At 48.4% G+C, this 20,549-nt stretch overlaps 1 protein-coding gene across 1 annotated transcript; it reads right to left on the bottom strand.

Moving 5' to 3' along the window:
- Window positions 1–7,151: 7,151 nt before the first annotated feature.
- Ppp1r14a (protein phosphatase 1 regulatory inhibitor subunit 14A) lies at window positions 7,152–11,333 on the bottom strand. Its single transcript, XM_046440269.2, has 4 exons — window positions 11,091–11,333; window positions 8,682–8,762; window positions 8,121–8,153; window positions 7,152–7,396 (listed from the first exon to the last, which is right to left on the bottom strand). Exons 1-4 carry the CDS (start codon window positions 11,289–11,291, stop codon window positions 7,268–7,270), a joined length of 444 nt encoding a protein of 147 aa, XP_046296225.1. The 5' UTR covers window positions 11,292–11,333; the 3' UTR covers window positions 7,152–7,267.
- Between the last annotated feature and the right edge of the window lie 9,216 nt (window positions 11,334–20,549).

Raw genomic sequence — 20,549 nt, 5'->3', positions numbered from 1 at the left:
CCTGTAAAGTGGGAGTAAGAGTTCTAGCCTTCTGGATCCAAGGTGAGGACACTGGGGTCAAGCACTTAGAATAGTGCCAGAAGCTTGGGGGCACCTGGAAACTATCTGCTGTGATCATTGTCCTCCCAAGTCCCATGACTGAGCGCCAGCTATGGGCTGGGTGTGCGGCTCAGTGTTTTATGTTCATGTCAATAACCCAGAGGGATAGATACTGCCAATCACCACCCCCCCAAAAAAAATGATGAAAAAAGATCTGGGCTGTAGCTCAAGGGTGGAGCCCTTGCCTAGCATGCTAGAGGTTCCAACCCCAGCACTAAAAGAAAAGAAAATCCTCACAAAGGGGCACAGTCTCTGGTTGGAGATCGTAAATAAATCGCAAGCCTTGCCAGGTGCGGTGGTGCACACCCCATAATCCCAGCAGCTCAGGAGGCTGAGGCAGGAGGATCTCAAGTTCAAAGCCAGCCTCAGCAATGGCGAGGTGCTTAGCAACTCAGTGAGATGCTGTCTCCAAGTAAAATACAAAATAGGGCTGGGGATGTGGCTCAGTGGTTGAGCACCCCTGAGTTCAATCCCAGGTACCAAACCAAAATAAAAATCAACTGGAAGCCTTACACTTGAACTGCTGCAGGCTGACCCCAATGCACAGGCTCCACTCTTCCTACTGCCAGGCATGAGGGGAGGATCATAAGTTCAAGGCCAGCCTCAGCAACTCAGAGAGACCATGTTTCAAAACCCAAAATAAAAATGGCCAGGAGTGTAGCTCAGTGGTAGAGCACCCCGAGAGTTCAATCCCATACCAAAATAAATAAAAAATAAGAGATGTGGCTCCACAGTCGCGTTACCTGAGTCTTACTCTCCTTAGAGATAACTGAGCTCTCTGTGCCCCGGTTTCCTCATCTGTCAAATGGAACAATAACAAGGTTCACTTCAGTCATTTATTCATCTGTTCTAACACTGCCTAACCAACTGGGAACCCAGACAGAAATCCAAACCACGTCCTGCTGGGAGGGACAGACAATGAAAGTATTTGAAATAAGTTCTGTGCCTCTGTGAATTCCTGACCCACAGATTTGCGAGCACAGCAAAGGGCTGTGGCACCATCTCACTCAAGGTAAAAGGACACAGTCCTTATTGTGTGCCAAAACGCCCCACAGGATCTGGCCCCGTTGCTGCGGGAAGCTCTGTCCTTGGTGGGGTGCTGTAATTCACCTGTTAATTTGGGAGAGAGATAGTCATTTCTGAGACCCTCTGGTATCATCCCCAAAGTCTGGGTTATTGGTTCCTCTGGTGGGTGTGTGCTAAGGACAGATGAATCTGCCTAAAATGGGGAAAATAGGTAATCCAGTTTTCCCTAATCTCAGATTGGGGAGGTGGGGAGATGAGGAGGAGAAGGGAGAGAGGAAAAGAAACATGTCCATTTTTTAAAAAAAAATTTTTATTTTTTAGTTGTAGTTGTCAATACCTTTATTTTATTTATTTACTTTTATGTGGTGCTGAGGATGGAACCCAGGGCCTCGTATGTGCTAGGCGAGCGCTCTACTGCTGAGCCCCAGCCCCAGCCCAGAAACATGTCCATTAAAAAAACTTTTCCCTCATTTCCTCTTTCTCAGCCACACAGGTCTCCTACCTCAGAGCCTTTGCACTGGAGGCTGAGGCAGGAGGATCTCAAGTTCAAAGCCAGCCTCAGCAATGGTATGGTGCTTAGCAACTCAGTGAGACGCTGTTTCCTCTACAAAATACCCTTCCTCCAGATATTCACGTAGCTCACCCTCTCCTCGCCTCAGTTCTCTGCTCGAATATCATATTCCTAATGACTCCTCTGGACCACTTGCATTTGTTTTCTAAGTTTGCTGTAACAAACTGTCACAAACTGAGAGGCTTAAACTTCACCCATCATCTATGGTACTAGGGTCAGAGGTTTGGAATGATTTTCATTGTCTCTGAAGGCTGTCTGGGAGGACCCACGTCCTGGCCTTTTCTAACTTCTAGAAGCACCACTCACACTTGTGCCTCTGACATCTCACCTCCTCTCTCTCAAGCCAGCCCTCTTCCCCCACTCTTTAAAAGGCTTTCAAAGCCAGGCATTGTGGCATGTGCCTGTAATCTCAGTGACTTGGGAGGCTGAGGCAGGAGGATCATAAACTGAAGTGCCCCCGAGTCCAATCCCTGGTACCAAAAAAAAAAAAAAGAAAAAGAAAGGCTGGTGTGAAACAGGGATTAGGGATAAAGAGGTGAGGTGTACTGAATCTCAAAGGAAATGCCCATGAGCCATTGAGATGCAAAAAGCACTTGGGAACAATTAGGGCTCCTGAGTGACTGCTCTTGGTCAGTGCCCTTGACCTACGCCCTTGAACGTGAAGGCCTTGTGTAATCCGTGTGAAATTGTGCAGCTTCCCTGGCTCCATCTCTAGTTCAGCCCTAGCCCTGGCCTCTGTCAGTGCTAACACCCACTCCGCAGGTGACTCTCACACTGGAGATGGCCCACATTTTCCCTAAATAAACCTCTGTCCAAGCCACTGGGGTAAAAAGCAGGAGGGGCTGGGGAGTTAGCTCAGTGGTAGAGGGTCCCTGGGGGGTCCAATCCACAGGAGTGTGTGTGTGTGTGTGTGTGTGTGTGAGAGAGAGAGAGAGAGAGAGAGAGAGAGAGAGAGAAGACACATTGAATCTGTCAAAGTTTTCATCTTGAACTTCCCAGCCTTCAGAACTAGAAATAAATGTTCATTGTTTAAGGCACCAGGTCTCTGGTACTTTGTTATAGACGATTGGCTGCAAAGCACCCTACCCTAACTTTAGTAGCTAAAACAATCATTTATTGTCTCAAACAGCAAGGGGAAGAAGGATGGCTTGTCAGAGTCGTTCTCCTGTGGGATCTCCTGTTGTCACACCACGGCAGTCTAACCAAATCCAAGGCAGAGTCCCCTCACTTTCTAGCTCACAGCATCTGGTAGCTGGTGCTGCCTGTGGGCTAGGACATAAGATGGTTTCTCTGTGCCCTGGGCTTCCTCACAACTTGACCACTGGGTTCCAAGAAGAAGTGTCCCAAGAGGACCAAGCAGAAGCCTTTTTTGACCTAGCCTCAGAATTTACTCAAAACCACTTCCTCAGGTCTATTTGTTAGAAGCAAGTCACTACGATGGCCTTTATTCAAGACAAGGAGCACAATATTCCCCTCCCTTTTTTTTAATGAGGTAACTTTTTTTTTCATAGATTTATTTTATTCATTCATTATTTATGTGGTTCTGAGGATCAAACCCAGGGCCTCACACATGCCAGACAAGCATCCACCACTGAGACGCAGCCCAAGCCCCATGTAATGTTCTGTCCCTACACATACCTGGGTCAGTGGAGAGCACTTTACTTTGTTCCTTTGGTATCTGCTTCTGTCTGGTACAAATCACACTGTTCATCTCGAGAGCTTTGCAATGTATCTCCATATTGGCCGAGAAGCCCTCCCTCTCCCTTTTAATGTTGAATTAACTATTTGAACAACTTTACTCCTCCAAGCAAGCTTTAGAATAAGTTTATTGAGTGGGGGAAATATCTCAACTACAACTCTGATTGAGATTGCTTTGGATTTATGAATTAATTAAGTGACAAATGAATATTTAGATATCCTAACTCAGGACAAAGATGGTTTCTTTTTTTTTTTCAGATTATCTTTATATTGTTTATTGGTAATGTTTTTCCCATCAAGATTTTATGCCTCCTTGGTTAAGTCAATCAGTAGCCAGTCGTTGTGACACATGCCTGTGGTTTCAGATACCCAGGAGGCTGAGGTGGGAGGAGCACTGTAAGACCCAGGTTCAAGACCAGCCTGGGCAACATTGCAACAACCCATCACACACACACAAAAAAAGTTGTTAGATACTTTTTCATTTTTTTTGCTCTTGAGAACAACCTGGTTTTAAAAAATTATGTTTCAATTGATTATTAATGACAGTGTTATCAAAATGATACTGATTTAAAAATTTTTTTTAGTTGTTGTGGACCTTTATTTTATTCATTTATTTGTATGTGGTGCTGAGGATCAAACCCAGTGCCTCACACATGCTAGGCAAGCGCTCCACCCCTGAGCCCCAGCCCCAGCCCCAATAGTGATTGTCTTGATAGGCTGATATGTCAACAATAAGAAACCCTCCCTAAGACCTTCCTGTCCTCTTTGTTATGAGAGTAAGAAGCATTTCTGGGATACTTCAGTCCATGGTGAATCCCAGTCATATCTTCAAGGACGGCCTGACTCTAAGATCCTCTGAGTCTGGTGTTGATCAGAGGTGAAGATGGATGAGTGGTTGGGCGCAGTGGTGCACACCTGTAATCCCAGCAATTGGGGAGTCTGAGGCAGGAGGATCACAAGTTCAAGACCAGCCTGGGCAACTAAGCAAGACCCTGACTCAAAATAAAAAATAAAAAGCACTGGGATATGATACAGTGACCCTGGATTCAATGTCCAGTACAAAAAAAAGAAGAATGGATGAGTGCCTTGCAGCATCTACCTCTGGAACTCACTGCGGTTTTTTGTTTGCTTGTTTTGTTTTGTTGGAGGTTTTTTTTTTTTTTTTTTTTGTTATTTTTTTGTACTGGACATTGAATCCAGGGTCCTGCATTACTGAACTATATCCCCGTATCCCCACCGCTATTAATTTACTTATTGAGTGCTTAACCACTGAGTCAAACCCCAGCCATTTTTATTTTTTATTTTGAGACAGGGTCTCACTAAGTTGCTCAGAGCCTCCGTAAATTGGTGAGGCTAGCTCTGAACTGGCGATCCTCCTGCTTTGGCCTCCTGAGTCAAACGGTGCTTGAGCTCTTCTTTTGATGAAATGGCAACAGCTGGGAGAACTCTGCAGTATCTCGCCGCCCGCGTGTAGTTTAACACCGCTTCACACGGCCACGAGGGGGCGCCGTTACCCACCCGTCCACACAAGAAGGTTGCAATGCGGGGTGTGACCACCAGGGGCGCTGTTCCCGCAGAAGTACCTGCTGTGTGCTAGGCGCTGGTCTCCACGCTAGCAATTCAAAGGGACCTCAAAGCCGGCGAGGAGTGTGTATTCTGTAGACGCGGAAGTGTAGACAGACCATAAAATAAACTCATGGATCATTTCAAATTTAACAGAAAGGCGGGGCGCGGGGGACGCATGCCTGTAATCCCAGCAGTTTGGGAGGCTGAGGCAGGAGGATTACGAGTTCAATGAGCCTCAGCAATTTAGCGAGGCCCTAAGCAACTCAGCAAGACCCTACCTCTGAATACAGTATAAAAAGTGCTGGGGATGTGAGCACCCTGGGTTTAATCCCCAGTACCTAAATAAATAAATAAGATAAAAAACGGTGATCTTTGGCAGAAAGAGGAACAGGGAATGGGGCGGATGGAGACTGGGGGGGTGCAGTGGGGTGTGACAAAAAGTGTCATCTTGCTGTGGTGCGGGAAGGAGACCACAGACTGTGGGAGGGAGGCACTAGAGCGGCCTCAGTGTGGGGGCGGTGGGGCAGGTCCACTGTGTTCCTTGGGGCTTTTCCATATCAGAGGGCCTCCGACTCAGTGTTTCCAAATCTTGCTGTGGGATGGCGGCTACAGGAGCTAATGACCCACCCCTCCCCCCAGTTATGAAGTCGATAACAATGCGTACTGTTTGCCTGACCACAGTTTCCTCCTAAGTTCCCATTTCCCAGATGAGGAAACTGAGAAGTCCAACAGTGGTACCCCAGGACTTTAGAACCTGGTTGGTGGGGAAGGTAACTGGGGATTGAACCCAGGGGTACCATCATGGAGATTCATCCCCAGCCCTTTTATTTTATCTTGAGATAGGGTCTTACTAAATTGCTGAGGCTGACCTCAAACTTGAGAACCTCCTGCCTCAGCCTCTGGACTCACTGGGATCACGGCCTGTGCCATTGCACCCAGCAAAACCTGGGTTGCGAGCACATGTTGTCCCCACAATGAAGAGGAACCAAAAACAGGTTCTGTGAGAGGGAAGTAGAAAGAGATCCCTGACCCAAGGTGGGTGTTCTGGGACATGGACCCAGTTGATGGTGGGGGACTCCTCCATTCTCACATTCTCTGCATTTATCTGAACAGACAGGGAAGCTTTGGTGGCTGTGTGCAGGGACAGAGTGGCCTCCTGCTGGACTGGACCAGCCACTCCCAGATGCTCTTCTGGGCGGCCCAGCCTCCAGGATGGCTGCTGATCCTGGCTGGATGGCTCAGGAGGGGAGAGGAGAGAAGAGAGATGCCCTGGCTCTGGCCCTGCCCAGGCTAAGCCCTGCCACTGTCTCTGAACTGATCCAGCTGGAAACCACTCAGGCAATCGGCCTCCTGAAAATTTGCTAGCAGCCACTAACCACTTCCCAGGGCCAGCCCCTCCCCTGACCTCCAGCCTCCCAGCCATCAGGAGGATTTAATTAACCCTTGCTGAGGGGGAAGTGGTCTGTCCTGGTTGGAGGAAGGCCCTGCCAATATCCAGTATTTTCTCTGGCTCAGCACCAATGTCCATCCCCCTTCCCACAAGTTGAGGGTCCTCAAGATACCATGTCACCCATCCTCCAAAGTCTGGCCTTCAAGTTCCTCCAGGATTTTACCATCTCAAGGGGAAATGGCTTCTCCCAAGTGCCTTGGGCCATTCAGTGTACCTCCCTGAGACCCAGGTGCTGCTCTCTGACCAGTGAGTGAGCACCTTCCGGCCACCAAGAGTAGACTCTGGGTGGTTTCAGTTCTACACCCGGCACACAGTGACCGCCCAGCACACAGTGACCACCTGGCACACAGTGACCGCCTGGCACACAGTGACCACCGGCACACTTCATGCCCTTGTGAATGACTCCTTTGCTCTGTGACCACCCGTGCTGGGGTGATGAGGGCCACACTGGGTCGTGTGTATCTCCCCTGGCCCAGAGGTCTAGGCTGTCATTGCCCCCAGCAGTCCTGGGCGGCCCACAGGGACCCTGCTGGCTGGGACTGGGCCAGGCGAGGGAGGGGAGGCAGGGAGGACAGGATGTGAGTCCCAAGGCGCGGCCGGGTCAGCAGGGCCTGTTCTCAGGCTCTCTGGCCAGGAGCGAGCCTCCATCTGGCGGGGCCAGCTGTGGGCGCTGGGACACAAGGCTCCAGCAGGAGAGAGGGAGGCTGGGGCAGGGGCTGCAGGGACACGGGGGCAAACACCGAGAGGAAAAACAGGCACGTGGTGTTATTGTCACAGAACCATTAAATACAACTTATCCACAAGCTGGGGAGCTGGGCAGTGCTGGGGGGAGCGCGGGGTCAGCGAGGCCAGGAGGGTCAGGGGGGTGCCGTCCGGGTCTGGTCCTGGAGGGGGCTCAGACTGCCCTCGTCGGAGGGGCTGGGCTGGCGGAGGCCGGGCTGTTTGTGGAGGCCCCGCAACTTGGCCAGCAACTCCTGGACGAAGTCCTGGGGACAGGGTGGGGGTGCTGAGACTCGGGCAGGGGCCCTGCGCATGGGGCTCTCCTCTGCTTCCTGCTCGGTCAGTGGGGGCCAGAGGGGGGCGGTTAGGGAGGGACGGCTGGGAAATTAAGAGGCAGAGATGGGGCAGGAGGAACCCGAGACCCAGGGAAAGAGACAGAGACGGAGAGAAGGAGAGAGACCGAGAGGGAGAGACACAGAGACACAGAGACATGAGATGTTTCGCAGGCCAAGAGATGACCAGGAGGGTCCCCAGAGACAGAGGCCTGAGATAGTTCCAGGCCAGACTGACACAGTGATGTTTGTCCCTCAGGCTGCCCGGAGCTGGTTGGAGAAACATGAATATTTTTCCCTTTTAAAGCAGGGAAGGAAGTGGGAGGAGCTGGAGGTTCAGCTTCGGGGCCTGGAGGAGGCACTGAAGGGAGAGAGGCTGAGCTCCCGGCAGCAGCCCGAGGGCAGGCCCAGCAAGAGGCAGGGACGGGAGACAGATGGGGAGGCGCTCAGAGGGAGCCTATAATGGAGCCCCCATGGCAGATGGGGAGAGGAGGGAGGAGGAGGAGGAGGAGACAGGAGGAGACAAAGGGCATCAGTGGAGAGCAGAAGAGCTGGGGGGGGGGGGCTGAGCCCCACTGGCCAACCCCACTCCACTCCCTCCCCCAATATCAGGGTGCGGGGGACCAGACCAGGCCTGGGACTCCTGACAAAAACTCACCTCTGTGGGGTTCCTGCATGACTTCAGGAGTCCCTAAAAAAACCCACCCCACAAAAAAACCCCAGTAAATATATAATACTTATTCCTCTCCAACCCCTTCCCTTTCCCAACAGAGCCCCAAGACAGCAAGACAAATGGAAGTCAGATCCCAGGGTGGACTTCCCACCTGTTTCAAGAGAGGAACACTGCCTGGGGGACTTCACAGAGTGAATGGGGGCAGGATTGAATCACCAGATCCAGGGGGTGAGAAACTCATGCATTTTCTAACCCTGGAAAAGTGAAGACCAAAAGGATATGGCTGCCAGACTGCCTGAGTTTGAATCATAGCTGTTTTCCTACTGAGCTGTGTGACCCTGGGCAAATGATCTCACCTCTCTGGGCCTCATTTTCCTCAATATCTGGAGATAACAATTGCACCTGCTTTCTAGGGTTTTGTGGGGATGAACAGTTGGTAACTGTACAGTGTGTGGCACACAGTAAAGTGCTCAATGAACACATCAACTAGGGCTATTCTTTTTAGGGCCAAAGTGGAAGACAGGGAGGCAGCTCTCCCCCACCTACCTGGATTTTCCGGCTTCTCTCCTCTTCACTCTCCAGTTCCAATAATTCATCAATATTGACCTCATCGGGCATATCTGCCTCCTAAGGCAAGAGAGCAGGGCTGGTCAGGGCCCTTCCCTCCCTCCCTGCCTTTGTCCAGGGCTCTGGGGGAGCCCCACCAACATAGGGCCCAGCTGGCGGATTCTGGAGCAATAATGTGGCAGTCAGGGACAGCACCACCAAGGCGGAACATCTGGGTGCTGGGGGGGAGGGGTGACAGACGGGTTGATGGAGGCCCAGAGTCCTGGACCAGCCCCATGCCTAGGCCCCTGGGCCCCTGAGCCTCAGGGCTGGCACAGGTCTCTCCCCTTGGCCACAGTTCCTCCTGTGGAAAACAGGCCTGGTCAAGTCTTGGAATGTCATATTCTGGGACTCAGGAGAGGGGCTGGCTTGTGCCCTTTCAAGGAAAAGTCTTAGCACTAGGTGCCGGGGGAGGGGAGCCTGAGGGGGCGGGCCCCTTCCCCCAAGGGACACAAGTGGGAATAGGGCCCAGGGCCAGCCCATGGGGCTAGAGGCCAAAGTGCAACCGGGTGAGTCCAGGAAGATGGCCACCCAGGCCTCCGGAGGTGGGCGGTGAGATAATCAGGAGTGAGCAAGAGTGTTCGGCCTCATTGGGCAGTGGCCCAAAAGATGTCTGGCTCAGGACCCCTGCTGGGAAGAGGGCCCAGCTGTCCCCAGCAAGGGATCCCTGTGCCTACAGTCTCTCCTCCCCACCCAAAGTCCTGCTGTCTGGATGGGTGACGGGTGTGAGTTTGGTCCTGCCACAGAGCTTGATGCCAAGGGTCCAGGCTGGCTGAGGCACAGAGGTTGGTGGCATCATCTGGGCCATTTCCTACAAGAACCTGTTGGTCTTGAGTGAGTGTCCATCATGTGGCTGGGGCTTGGGTGTATTTGTCTCATTGTTACACATCCATGGCCAGTTGTGGGACTGCTGTCCATTATTATTATAGGATGCCACCACCAGCAACGGAATGCCTGATCACCCGTGAGTCCACACATGTGTCTGAGGATAGAGGTCCTTGTATCACTGTGAGGGGACATGGCTTCTACAACCTTCCTGCTGTGTGCTCGTAGGACCACTGGGAACCTGGGGCTATTTTCTGCATTCATGACTCTGAGCAGACTCAAATGACAAAGTGCCCTGTCTGCTATGTGTGGACATATGGAGGGGTGGCTGATGCTCTTGCGTGCCCAAGGGCAGCTGCAATTCTGTGTCTGGGTGCACCTACAGCTTATTCAATTTTGTGTAATGGTATAACTTGTATAATGGTATAATTTGTGTCATGGTATAACTATAATTGCTCTAGATTTGTGTCTGTGAGTGGTGGTGGTATTTGTCATTGGATTTGTAGGTGGCAAGAATTTTTTTCTTTAGAAGATAATGGATGCAGTTGAGTGGGGTGGCACATGCCTGTAATCCCAGATGCTCAGGAGGCTAGGCAGGAGGATCATGAGTTCAAAGCCAGCCTCAGCAATTTAGTGAGGCCCTGTCTCAAGATTAAAAAAAAAAAAAGGCTGGGATGTGGCTCAGTGGTTAAAGTGCCCCTGGGTTCAAACCCCAGTACCAAAAAAAAAAAAAAAAAAAAAGTAGAAGAAGTAATGGATGCGTGTGCCAAGGATACAGCTCAGTTGTCAGAGGCTTGCATGTGTGAAACTCTGGGTTCAATCCCAGGAACCAAAAAAAAGAAGAGATGATGATAATAGACACATGTGTGTAACTTGAGTCACTCTGTGTCCTAGACTAGCTATTGGAGCTTGCATTGTCTGTGTGTCCCTACAGCTTTTACCACGAACACTTTGTGTTGAGTGTGCTTGTGTTGAGGGTGTGTGTTTGGGTGGCCAAGGCAAGTGTGTCCTGGGTGGGGGGTGCAGCTCCTGGCGAATGCCGATCCACAAGTGCCCACATCTCCTGTCCTCGTGAGTTTGCAAGTGGCTGTCACTTCTGTTTATGCGTGGCTGCAGCTTCTATCACCGTGCACATCTGTGTACACTGCTGCTTCCTTTGCTGTGCGTGTCCCTGTGGTCCTATCTCCTCGGTCACGATGTCTATGTTTGGCTTTAAGACACCCCTCCCCCCACCCATTCGCCAGATATGGTGGCCCTGGTTCCTCAGTTTTACCTCCTCGCCTCCCGTAGACGAACCCCCTGGCCCTTTCCAGGTGTTTGGACACATGTTTGGGGACCCAAGTGTGTCTCTGTCCACAAGCAGAGTGCCCTGCCTGGAGTGCAGGCGAGTGAGTGCCTGGATGAGTGCTGCCCGGGGGCGTGCGACCTCCGGTGTGGAGCGGGATGCGCGTGCATCGCGGACCGGACCCCGCACCCGGGCCACCCACCCCGCTGCAGCCCGGCCCGGGACCCTCCGCGTCTCACCCTGCCGCGGTACATCTCCTCCAAGCGCCCGTCGATCCACTTCTCCACGTCCAGCCGCCGCTGCAGCTCCCGCCGATCGTACTTGACGGTGACACGTGCGTGCCGTTTCTGCAGCCCCCCGGGGCTGCCCCCCGGCCCGCGGGCCCGCGATGGGGACTGCAGCTTGCTCAGCACCCGCTTGCCCAGCCTCTGCGCTGCCATCCCGCAGCCGCCGGCCAGCGCCGCGCTGTGGCCTCCGCCGGGCGCCTGGGGGCCTCTTACCGGAGGGGCGGGGCCGCGGGGCGGGGGCTCGCGCTGGGGGGGGGTGCGGCCCCGCCCCCTCCGCCCGGGCCTCAGTTTCTCCGCGCGCAGCGGCGAGGACCGGCCACTTCCGGGTCTGGAAGCCCGCAGACGTGACAGCCTCAGGTATGGGTAGGGTCCGGAAGCCCCGCCGGGCCGCTGGGGCTCCCCAGACCTGCATCCCGGGGGCGGGGTCCCGGGACGGACTCGGGGACCCGGGCAGTCTATGCCCTCTGGTGGCCGCGGCTGGTCGTGCAGGAGCCTTCGCTACTGGGGGGCGGGTCAAGCCTTAAGACTTCGAGCCATCTTTCCTTCTATTTTCCTTTTCTCTCTCTCTCCCCTGTCTTTGCGGTGCTGGCCTATCGTATTCTAGGCAAACCGCAAAACGGTCATTTGCTCGTTGGGTCATTCCTTCACTCACTCATCCACCGTCCATCAATTTATTCACTGGCCCCAGTCAACACATATTGAGCGCCTTCTGGGAACAAGAGGTGGAACAATGAAGCCCGGGCTTCGTGGAGTTGGCGCTCGGTGGAGACAGATAGTAAATATAATACGTAAAAAGCCTGTCCTGGGGGGCTGCGCTTGTGGCTCAGTGGTCGAGCGCTTGCCTAGCAGCGTGTGAGGCACTGGTTTGATCCTCAGCATCACATAAAAATAAATAAATGAAATAAAGGCATTAAAAAAAAGAAGAAAAAGAAACTTGGCTTGGTGGCACAGGCCCTTCAACCAAGTTTCTTGGGAAACTGAGACAGGAGAACCTCTAATTCAAGGTCAGCCTGGGCAACATTGCAAGAACCCGTCTCAAAAATAAGTAAGTACAGCATGTTATGCACTTTGCTATAGTGCGATAAGCTTCGTGGAGAACTACAAAGCAGAAAAGGAGAAACAGAACCGGAGTGAGGGAAGGCTGGGATTTAACAAGGGTGATCAGGGAAGCCCCTCACTTCACAGATCTTCTAACTTTTGATTATAAGCAGCAAGAATGTTACTTTAAAACTTAGATTCTGGGGCTGGGGATGTGGCTTAGTGGCAGAGGACCTGCCTAGCATGTAGAAATCATGTAATAATGGATAAAATAATAATAATAATACAAATTAGCAAGAATGTCTCAAAAAATAAAAAGGACTGAGTATGTAACTCAATGGTAAAGTGCCCCTAGGTTTCAATCCTCAGTAGGGGGAAAAAAAAAAGCTGAACACCATTAGCCATCAAGGAAATACAAATCAAAGTAGGGTGACTATTTGTGTGTGTGTGTGTACACGCACGCGTGCACACGCACGCATGTACATGTGCGTGGTACTGGGTATTGAACCCAGGACCTTACACGTGCTAGGCAAGTACTGTTCCATGGAGTTTCATTCCCTGCCCTATTTTGTACTTTATTTAGAGACAGGGTCTCACTGAATTGCTTGGCGCCTCACTATTGCTGAGGCTGCCTTTGAACTCCTCCTGCCTCAGCCTCCCAAACTGCTGAGATTACAGGTGTGCACCACCACACCTAACCTATAATTTCTAAAACATGGTAAATAATAAAGAATGGCAAGGATTAGAAAAATTAGGACCCTCATAAATTGATGGTGGGAATGCAAATGTGCAGCTACTTTGGAAAACAGTCTGGCAGCTCTTCAAAAGATTAAATTTGCTGCCGGGCACGGTGGCGCATGCCTGCAGTTGGGAGGCTGAGACAGAGAGTTGTGAGTTCAAAGCCAGCCTCAGCAACTGCGAGGCACTAAACAACTCAGTGAGACCCTGTCTAAAAGGTTTCTTTTAGGGATAATGAAATTTTCCAAAATTGATCGTAATGATAAAACCTTTGGAATATATTAAAAAACATTGAATTGTGAGGTGCAGTGGCACATACCTGTAACCACAGCTACTCAGAAGGCTGAGGCAGGAGGATCCCAGCCTGGACAACTTAGTGAGACCCTGCCTCAAAAAAAAAAAAAAAAAGTGAAAAGGGCTGGGGACGTAGCTCAGTAGAAGAGCACCCCTGGGTTCAATCTCAGGTACCAAAATATAATAATAATAATAATAATTATCATCATCATCATCATTATTATTTACTACTTTAATTTATTGTCTATTTCCCAACTAATGGTTTACCAAAGGCAGGGTGGTAGCAGGGATCCATCCTGGGTACAGGCAAAAGGGAATCTGGACTGGGGATGTGACTTAGTGGTAAAAGCTTGCCTAGCATGCACCAAGCCCTGGGTTCAATCCCCACCACACCAAAAACAAAACAAAGCAATCAGAAGGGGGAAAAAAAAAAGGGTGGAGTGGGTAATACCATCTGTGGATAACATAAAGATAATGATAAAACTGATCAACACTCGGTCTAGGTTTCATTAAACCTTTCAATGACATTGACAATTTCAAACAATGTCAGTGCTAAAAGTGTCTTTCCAACTTAAGGAAAAAATTATTTTGTTGGTGTGCTTGCTAATAATAGATGCAATTATAGTAGAGTTTTTTTTTTTTTCTTTTCTGGTAACCTCATTTTAATAATATGTATGCAAGCTTCAAATGAGATATTTTAGTATTCTGTCCTTTAGTAAAAACATTGCATTTGTGTTAGTTTTGTATTGCTGCATAACAAATTAACACAAACTTAGCAGGTTAAAACAAAACAGGTTTATTTATTTATTTTAATTATTTTGGGGGGATGGGGCCTCCCTGTGTTCTCAGGCTGGCCTTGAACTCTGAGTCAGCCTCCCCAGTAGCTGGAGCTTCAGGAACACCACTATGTCTGATTGAGGCTTTCATTTTCTTCCGGCCATCAATCAGGGCCCATCACAGACCCTGTGGTAGGTTCGCTCCCATGTGGCCCCCTTCATGGGTCCTCTCCCACTCTGGCAGCTAACTTCCTGAAGCCAGAACAGTTTCTATTTCTTTTTGGTCTCAGGGATTAAACCCAGGGGCCCTTAACCACTGAGCTGAATTCCCAGTCCTTATTATTATTTTGAGACAAGGTCTCATAAGTTGTTTAGGGCCTCACTTGGTTGCAGAGGCTGGCCTTGAATTTGCTGTCCTCCTGCGTCAGCCTCCTGAGCAGCTGGGATTACAGGCCAGCCACTGTATCAGGGTTCATGGCATATCTTATTTATTTACTTACTTATTTTTGATACCAGGGATTGAACCCAGGAGTGTTTAACAACTGAACCTCATTTCCAGCACACTTTTTATTTTGAGACAGCGTTTTTCTAAGTTGTTCAGCACCTCCTTAAATTGCTGAGCCTGCCTTTGAACTTGCAATCTTCCTGCCTCAGTCTCCTAAATTGCTGGGCTTACAGGCTCTCCACGGCACACCTTGATTGCATCAAAAGGCCAGACAAGTGATCAACCCTTGCCATCTGGGTTTGTGCTCTGTGATATTTGCACAGTGACAAACGATGCATTTCTCAGAACAAATCCCCATAGTTGAAACAATGTGCTGGGTGTGTTGGCACATGCCTATAATCCCAGCAACTCAGGAGACTGAGGCAAATGGGTTACAAATTGGAGGACATTCTCAGCAATTTATTGAGACCCTGACTCAAAATTTAAAAAGTAAAAATAAAGTGGGATGGGTATGTGGCTCAGTGATAAAGAGCCTCTGGTTTCAATCCTCCAGCACCAAAAAAAAAAAAAAAAAAAAGAAAAGAAAAGAAAAATTGCTGGGCAAGTTGGCACAGAAACTCAGGAGGCTAAGGCAGGAGGATAGCAAGTTCAAGGCCAGCCTCAGCAATTTAGAGGGATCTGGTCTCAAAATAAAGATTAAAAAAGTGTTGGGGATGTAGCTCAGTAGTAAAGCACCAAAGCACCCCTAGATTCAATCCATAGTACCAAAAATAAAGACTGTATAGAGAATTCCCAGGTATACAGTTGACCCAACATATACAGCCATATGTGTTCTTTTTGAAAATATGTTTCTAACACTTTGGACATTTGGGCTGAGTCTCAGGCCTCTGACTCTTGTGTATTTTTCCATTTAAATAAGATTAGAAATAAAAATAATAGCACTGTGGTGGTAAAGATGAAAAGAACTATTCAGCATTCTACACATTCCTTTGGAGTTTTCATGTTTAGAAATTTAAAACAGGGTTGAGAGTGTGGTTCAGTGGTTACAGTACTTGTCTAGCATGCATGAAGCTCTGGGTTTCATGCTCAGCACTGAAAAAATACAAACAAAAAGGTAAAAGTGGAAAAGGATGTGAACTTTGATGTATAATATTTTTATTTTGGTAAGTGCAAACTTTCTTTCATACATAAAATATTTTACTGAATTTGAGTAACATCTTTTGTTAAATAAAAATGACAGGTGATTGTTTTCAACTTGGCCCCAACAGAACAGGCTAAAAGTAAAAATGGGGGCCTGGGGTATAGCTTAGTGGTAGAAGACCATTGGGTTCAATCCTCAGTAACACATCCACACCCACACACACAAAAGGAGTAACTCATGCTGAAGTTCCTTGTCACCAAGCTGAAACTTAAGCTGTTTATCTGACCTTTGAAGAAAGGATGATTAGAAAGTTTCAGCCAATTTTTACAAATAGGCTAGTTTCAATTGAAATGATAATGAAGTTAATGCTATACAAAATAAGTAACCAGAAATAACCATATCTTAACTAAAGGGTTATTTTCCTATTGTCTGTCTCCCTGTTCCTGTCTAATACGTAACTTTGAAATAACAGTCCATTTTGTTCTTTGTTTCTGCTTTCTTCAGCCCTTCTCTGTCTACAAAACCAACCTCTTCTGCTCAGTCCTTCAAAACACTTATTCTGCTTTATGGAATGAAACGTGGCCCAATTCTAGAATGAAAATACAACAAATTAAGATATTTAGGAAAGAAAAAAATATTTAGGGTTGTAGGCTGGGCATGGTGGTGCATAGCTGTAATCCCAGCTACCTGAGAGACTGAGGCAGGAGGCAAACAAGTTCCAGATCAGCCTGGGCAATTTAACAAGATCCTGTCTTAAAATAAAAAGGGCTGTGGATTTAGCTCAGAGGTAGAGCACTCTTGGGTTTAGTCCCCAGTTGTTCAACACCAGCGCTGGAAAGACCCTAGTGGGCTGTTTTCTAATCCCAAAGTAAGAATTTGGTGGCCAGGCATGGTAGCTCACGTGTGCAAACTCTATGACTTGAGAGGCTGAGGCAGGAGGATCACAAGTTTGAGGATAGCCTTAGCAATTTAGCAAGGTTCTGAGCAACTTAGTGATCTGTCTCAAAATAAAAAAGGGCATGGGGAGGTAGCTCAGTGGTAAAGTGCCCCTAGGTTCAATCCCTAGTACCAAAGAAGTTGGTGGCCTCAATGGAGAGAGGTTTTTTTTTTTTTTTGAACCAGAGATTGAACCCAGGGTCGCTTAACCGCTGAGCCACATCCCCAGCTCTTTTTTGTATTTTATTTACAGACAGGGTCTCCTGAGTTGCTTAGGGCCTTGCTAAGTTGCTGAGGCTGGGTTTGAACTCAGGATCCTCCTACCTCAGCCTCCTACAGGTGTGTACCGCCATGCTTGGCTAGTTTGTGCATTTTATTATACACACTCTCCTAAGCAGCAACAGGCCAGGATACAATGGAAGTCCATCCCACACCTAGAAGCAGGGGACAACATATACAGGATAGATTGCATGCCAAGCACCTATGGGTTTCTTCATGTGTTTTATGAGAACATGAATTTACAACCAAGAACATGACTTTTCTTCTACTTTGATCCCCACCTAAATACTGGAGATAAGAGAAGGCACCATCTTCCCTCCTCCTTGTTCCCTCCAACACATTCTTGGGAATTTTCTTAGCTCACCTTCAGAAACATTACACCTTCTATGCACTGACTTGTGTTTACTCCAACACCAGTACCACCGCCACACACAAAAAAATTTAGAGCCAGGCACAGTGGCACACTCCTGTAATCCTAACAGCTCTAGAGGCTGAGGTAGGAGGATCGCAAGTTCAAAGTCAACCCTAAGCAATTTATCACACCCAGTCTCAAAATTATAAAACAAAAAGGGCTGGGGATTTGGCTCCATGCTTAAGCCCTTTTGGGTTCAATCCCTGGTAGAAAATAAAATAAAATTAGAATTTATTAATTTATCATTGCTAATTATTTTAAAACTAAAGAGCAAAATGAAATATGGTTCTTACATGATTATACTTTTTGTAGTGCTGGGGAATGAACCTACAGGTGCTTAACCACTACAACCCCAGCACCATCCCCTTTTTTTAAGTTGTAGTTAGATACAATACCTTCATTTTATTTATTTATTTTTTTATGTGATGCTGAGGATCAAACCCAGTGCCTCGCACATGCTAGGCGAGAGCTCTACCACTGAGCCACAACCCCAGGCCCCCAGCCCTTTTTATGTTTTATTTTCTCTCTCTGAAGTTGCTGAGGCTGGTCTGGAACTTGGGATCCTCCACCTCAGCCTCCTGAGTTGTTGGGATTACAGGTGGGTGACATGAAGTCTGGCTACAAGATTATTTTTGCGAATTATTTTCTGGTAGAGAAGAGAGGTATTTTTAAGAGCTCACTCCAGGTCTTAAATATGCTACCTCTACTATTTCCCCCAAGTTTATGTTGCATTCTGACAGGGCGGGAATTTTGCTTTGCTCATTCCCTTAGCTTCTGCAGTAAGTTCAATAGTACCTGGCTCAAGGCGGGTGCTAAATGAATGCGCTGAATAGTGGACCTGTGAGTGAGCGAGTGAATGGAGAGCCCTGTGTTTTCGCCAGCCTTGACCTGCCACAACTTTCTTCTCTGTCTTCATACCTAAGCTAGGGCTTATTGGGAGACAGTAGAAATGGAGGATTCAAATGCTGGCAGAAACATTCAGACTATTGACCTTGAGTCTCAAGACCTCACTGTGAAACACCAGATTTGCTGGTTCTTTGTCTTTTAATTTTGAAGAATGAAATCTGTAGCTATGAAGGGTGAAAGCAAAGTAACAGGATTTATTAAAGTAACAGAAAGAAAGCCAAACTCTAGCAGGGGAGGCAAGGTTTTTGCTGGGTGAATGTTGTCGATGGGTTTATACAGTAAGGTTAGAGGGGAGTTAAGTGGCCTTGAAGACCATAGGCTAGAGATTTTAAAGAAGTGGGTCTTTGAGTCCAGTCATACCAGGCACCTAGTGTTTATTTGCCCAATAAACAGGATGTCAATCATGCTCCACTCTGGCTGGAACAGGGACTGGCTCACGATTCCTTCAGGCTCTGGAATCACTGGCTACTAGCTGTCTACTTCATTTGTAAGCTCCTCAGGCTGGGGGACCCTTAACCCTCTCTGCCTAACACATGTATATCTCCTGCTCTCAACAGCAAGATTTTAAAAAGTGGCTGGCACTGTACCTGTAATCCCAGTGATTCAAGAGGCCGAGGCAAGTTCGAGGCCCACTTATTCAATTTAGTGAGGTTCTAAGCAACTCACTGACTCTGTCTCAAAATAAAAACTAAAAAGGGTTGGGGATATGGCTCAGTGGTAAAACACTACTGGGTTCCATCTCCAGGAACAAAAAAAAGATGACTGGCAAAAAAACGAATTGTAAACACTAAGGTAAACACCATACTTGATAACTCAGTTAAGGTTCTTCATATATCATGCCACAGAGGAGGCTGCACACTGGGAGTGTCTCTGACTCCTGGAACACACTGATGACTGTCCCCTTAAGACCTTAGCATCTGTGTTCCAGATGCTCGAATACTTGTCTTTGTCCCTTCTTGTCTTTCAGAGTTCATTATCAAAGGCACTTCCGTCAATCTCTTTCTCCACATCCCAATTCAAAAGGTCTCTTGCTGTTTTACATCCCAGCCGTCAAATTTAAGTCCCACTTCTTCTTAAAATATTTTTTAGTTGTAGATGGACACAATGCCTTTATTTTATTTATTTATTTTTATGCAGTGCTGAGGATCGAGCCCAGTTGCTAGGCAAGTGTCTAGCCCCGTCCCACTGTTTTTAATAAAGACAATGTTTTCTTTCTTTGTGTGTATGTGGTACTGGGGACTGAACCCAGGAGTGCTCTCCAACTGAGCTATATCCCCAACCTTTTTATTATTTTATTACTATTTCAATACTGTATGTTGAATGTCCTCTACTTCTATGTCTGCCCCTCCACACTGCCCCCCCACCTTTTCTTTTTTCCTTTTTGGTACAGGGATTAAACCCAGGAGCGCTTAACCATTGAGTCACAATCCCAGCCATATATATATATATATATTTTTTTTTTTTTTTTTTTTTTTTTTTTTTGGAGGGGGTGGGTACTAGGAATTGGATTCATGGGCACTTGACCACTAAGCCACATCCCCAGCCCTTTTTTGTATTTTACTTAGAGGCAGGGTTTTGCCGAGTTCCTTAGGGCCTCGCTAAATTGCTGAGGCTGGCTTTGAACTTGAGATCTCCTTGCTTCAGCCTCGGAAGCCGCTGGGATAGGCCCTGTGGGTGTGTGCCAGCGCGCCCAGCTTCTCCATCCCACTTTAACAGTCAGCTCATACAGCCCCACCTCCAGAAAGTCCTCCCTGACCACCAATCTGGGTTGGGTGCCTTCTTTTTTTTTTAATATTTATTTTTTAGTTTTTTTAGGTGGACACAATATCTTTATTTTTATGTGGTGCTGAGGATCAAACCCAGTGCTTCACGCATGGCAGGCGAGCACGATACCACTTGAGCCACATCCCCAACCTGGGTGCCTTCTTTGGCTCTCCCCTTTTCAGGTATGATCACTCTGCCTTGAGCTTCCCCAGCCCAGCTCTGATGCCTGTCTGTGGCTGGCTGGTGGAATATTTCTCTTCTTACTTGTACTGGGCTCCTGGAAATGGGGTCCATCAGCTGCCCTGGTATTCTACCGTCCCAGCCCCTGTTCACTAAACCCTAGGCTTTCTGCAGCACGGTCCTAATCACTCTTGTCATCACTACTCCAGACTGCTCCTGTCTAGTGAGCGAGAACCACAGGTGGGTCCTCAGGCGCTCAGTGAATGTTGAATTTAGGAATAAACCCTTTTCCCACGAAGGAAGGCTAAAGCAAAAAGGGCAGAATGCAACAGGTTTCCAAGAAATATTTGCCTCCCACTCAGAGGCCTAGGGTGAAAGAGAAGGCACTCAGAGGTCGTCGCCAAAGCCCAACCGCAAATGTGCCATAAGTCTTGGCACTCAACCAACCTGAGCCCCCACCTGCCCGCGTCCCATCAGGGAGGAGCCAGCGGGAGCCCTGCCC

This window comes from Marmota monax, unplaced genomic scaffold, assembly GCF_021218885.2.
Source record: "Marmota monax isolate L192 unplaced genomic scaffold, Marmota_monax_Labrador192_F-V1.1 WCK01_AAM20220418_F8-fsc00228, whole genome shotgun sequence".
NCBI lineage: Eukaryota > Metazoa > Chordata > Mammalia > Rodentia > Sciuridae > Marmota > Marmota monax.
Note: the sequence above shows the minus strand (reverse complement) of the source record. Positions and strands in the feature narration are given on the sequence as shown.

Coding starts and splice junctions, on each gene's coding strand:
- Ppp1r14a (XM_046440269.2), bottom strand. CDS start 11,291: ATGGCAGCGCAGAGGCTGGGCAAGCGGGTGCTGAGCAAGCTGCAGTCC. Junction 8,763..11,090: donor AGGAGATGTACCGCGGCAGG/GTGAGACGCGGA, acceptor CTCTTGCCTTAG/GAGGCAGATATGCCCGATGA. Junction 8,154..8,681: donor AGAGAAGCCGGAAAATCCAG/GTAGGTGGGGGA, acceptor GGGTTTTTTTAG/GGACTCCTGAAGTCATGCAG.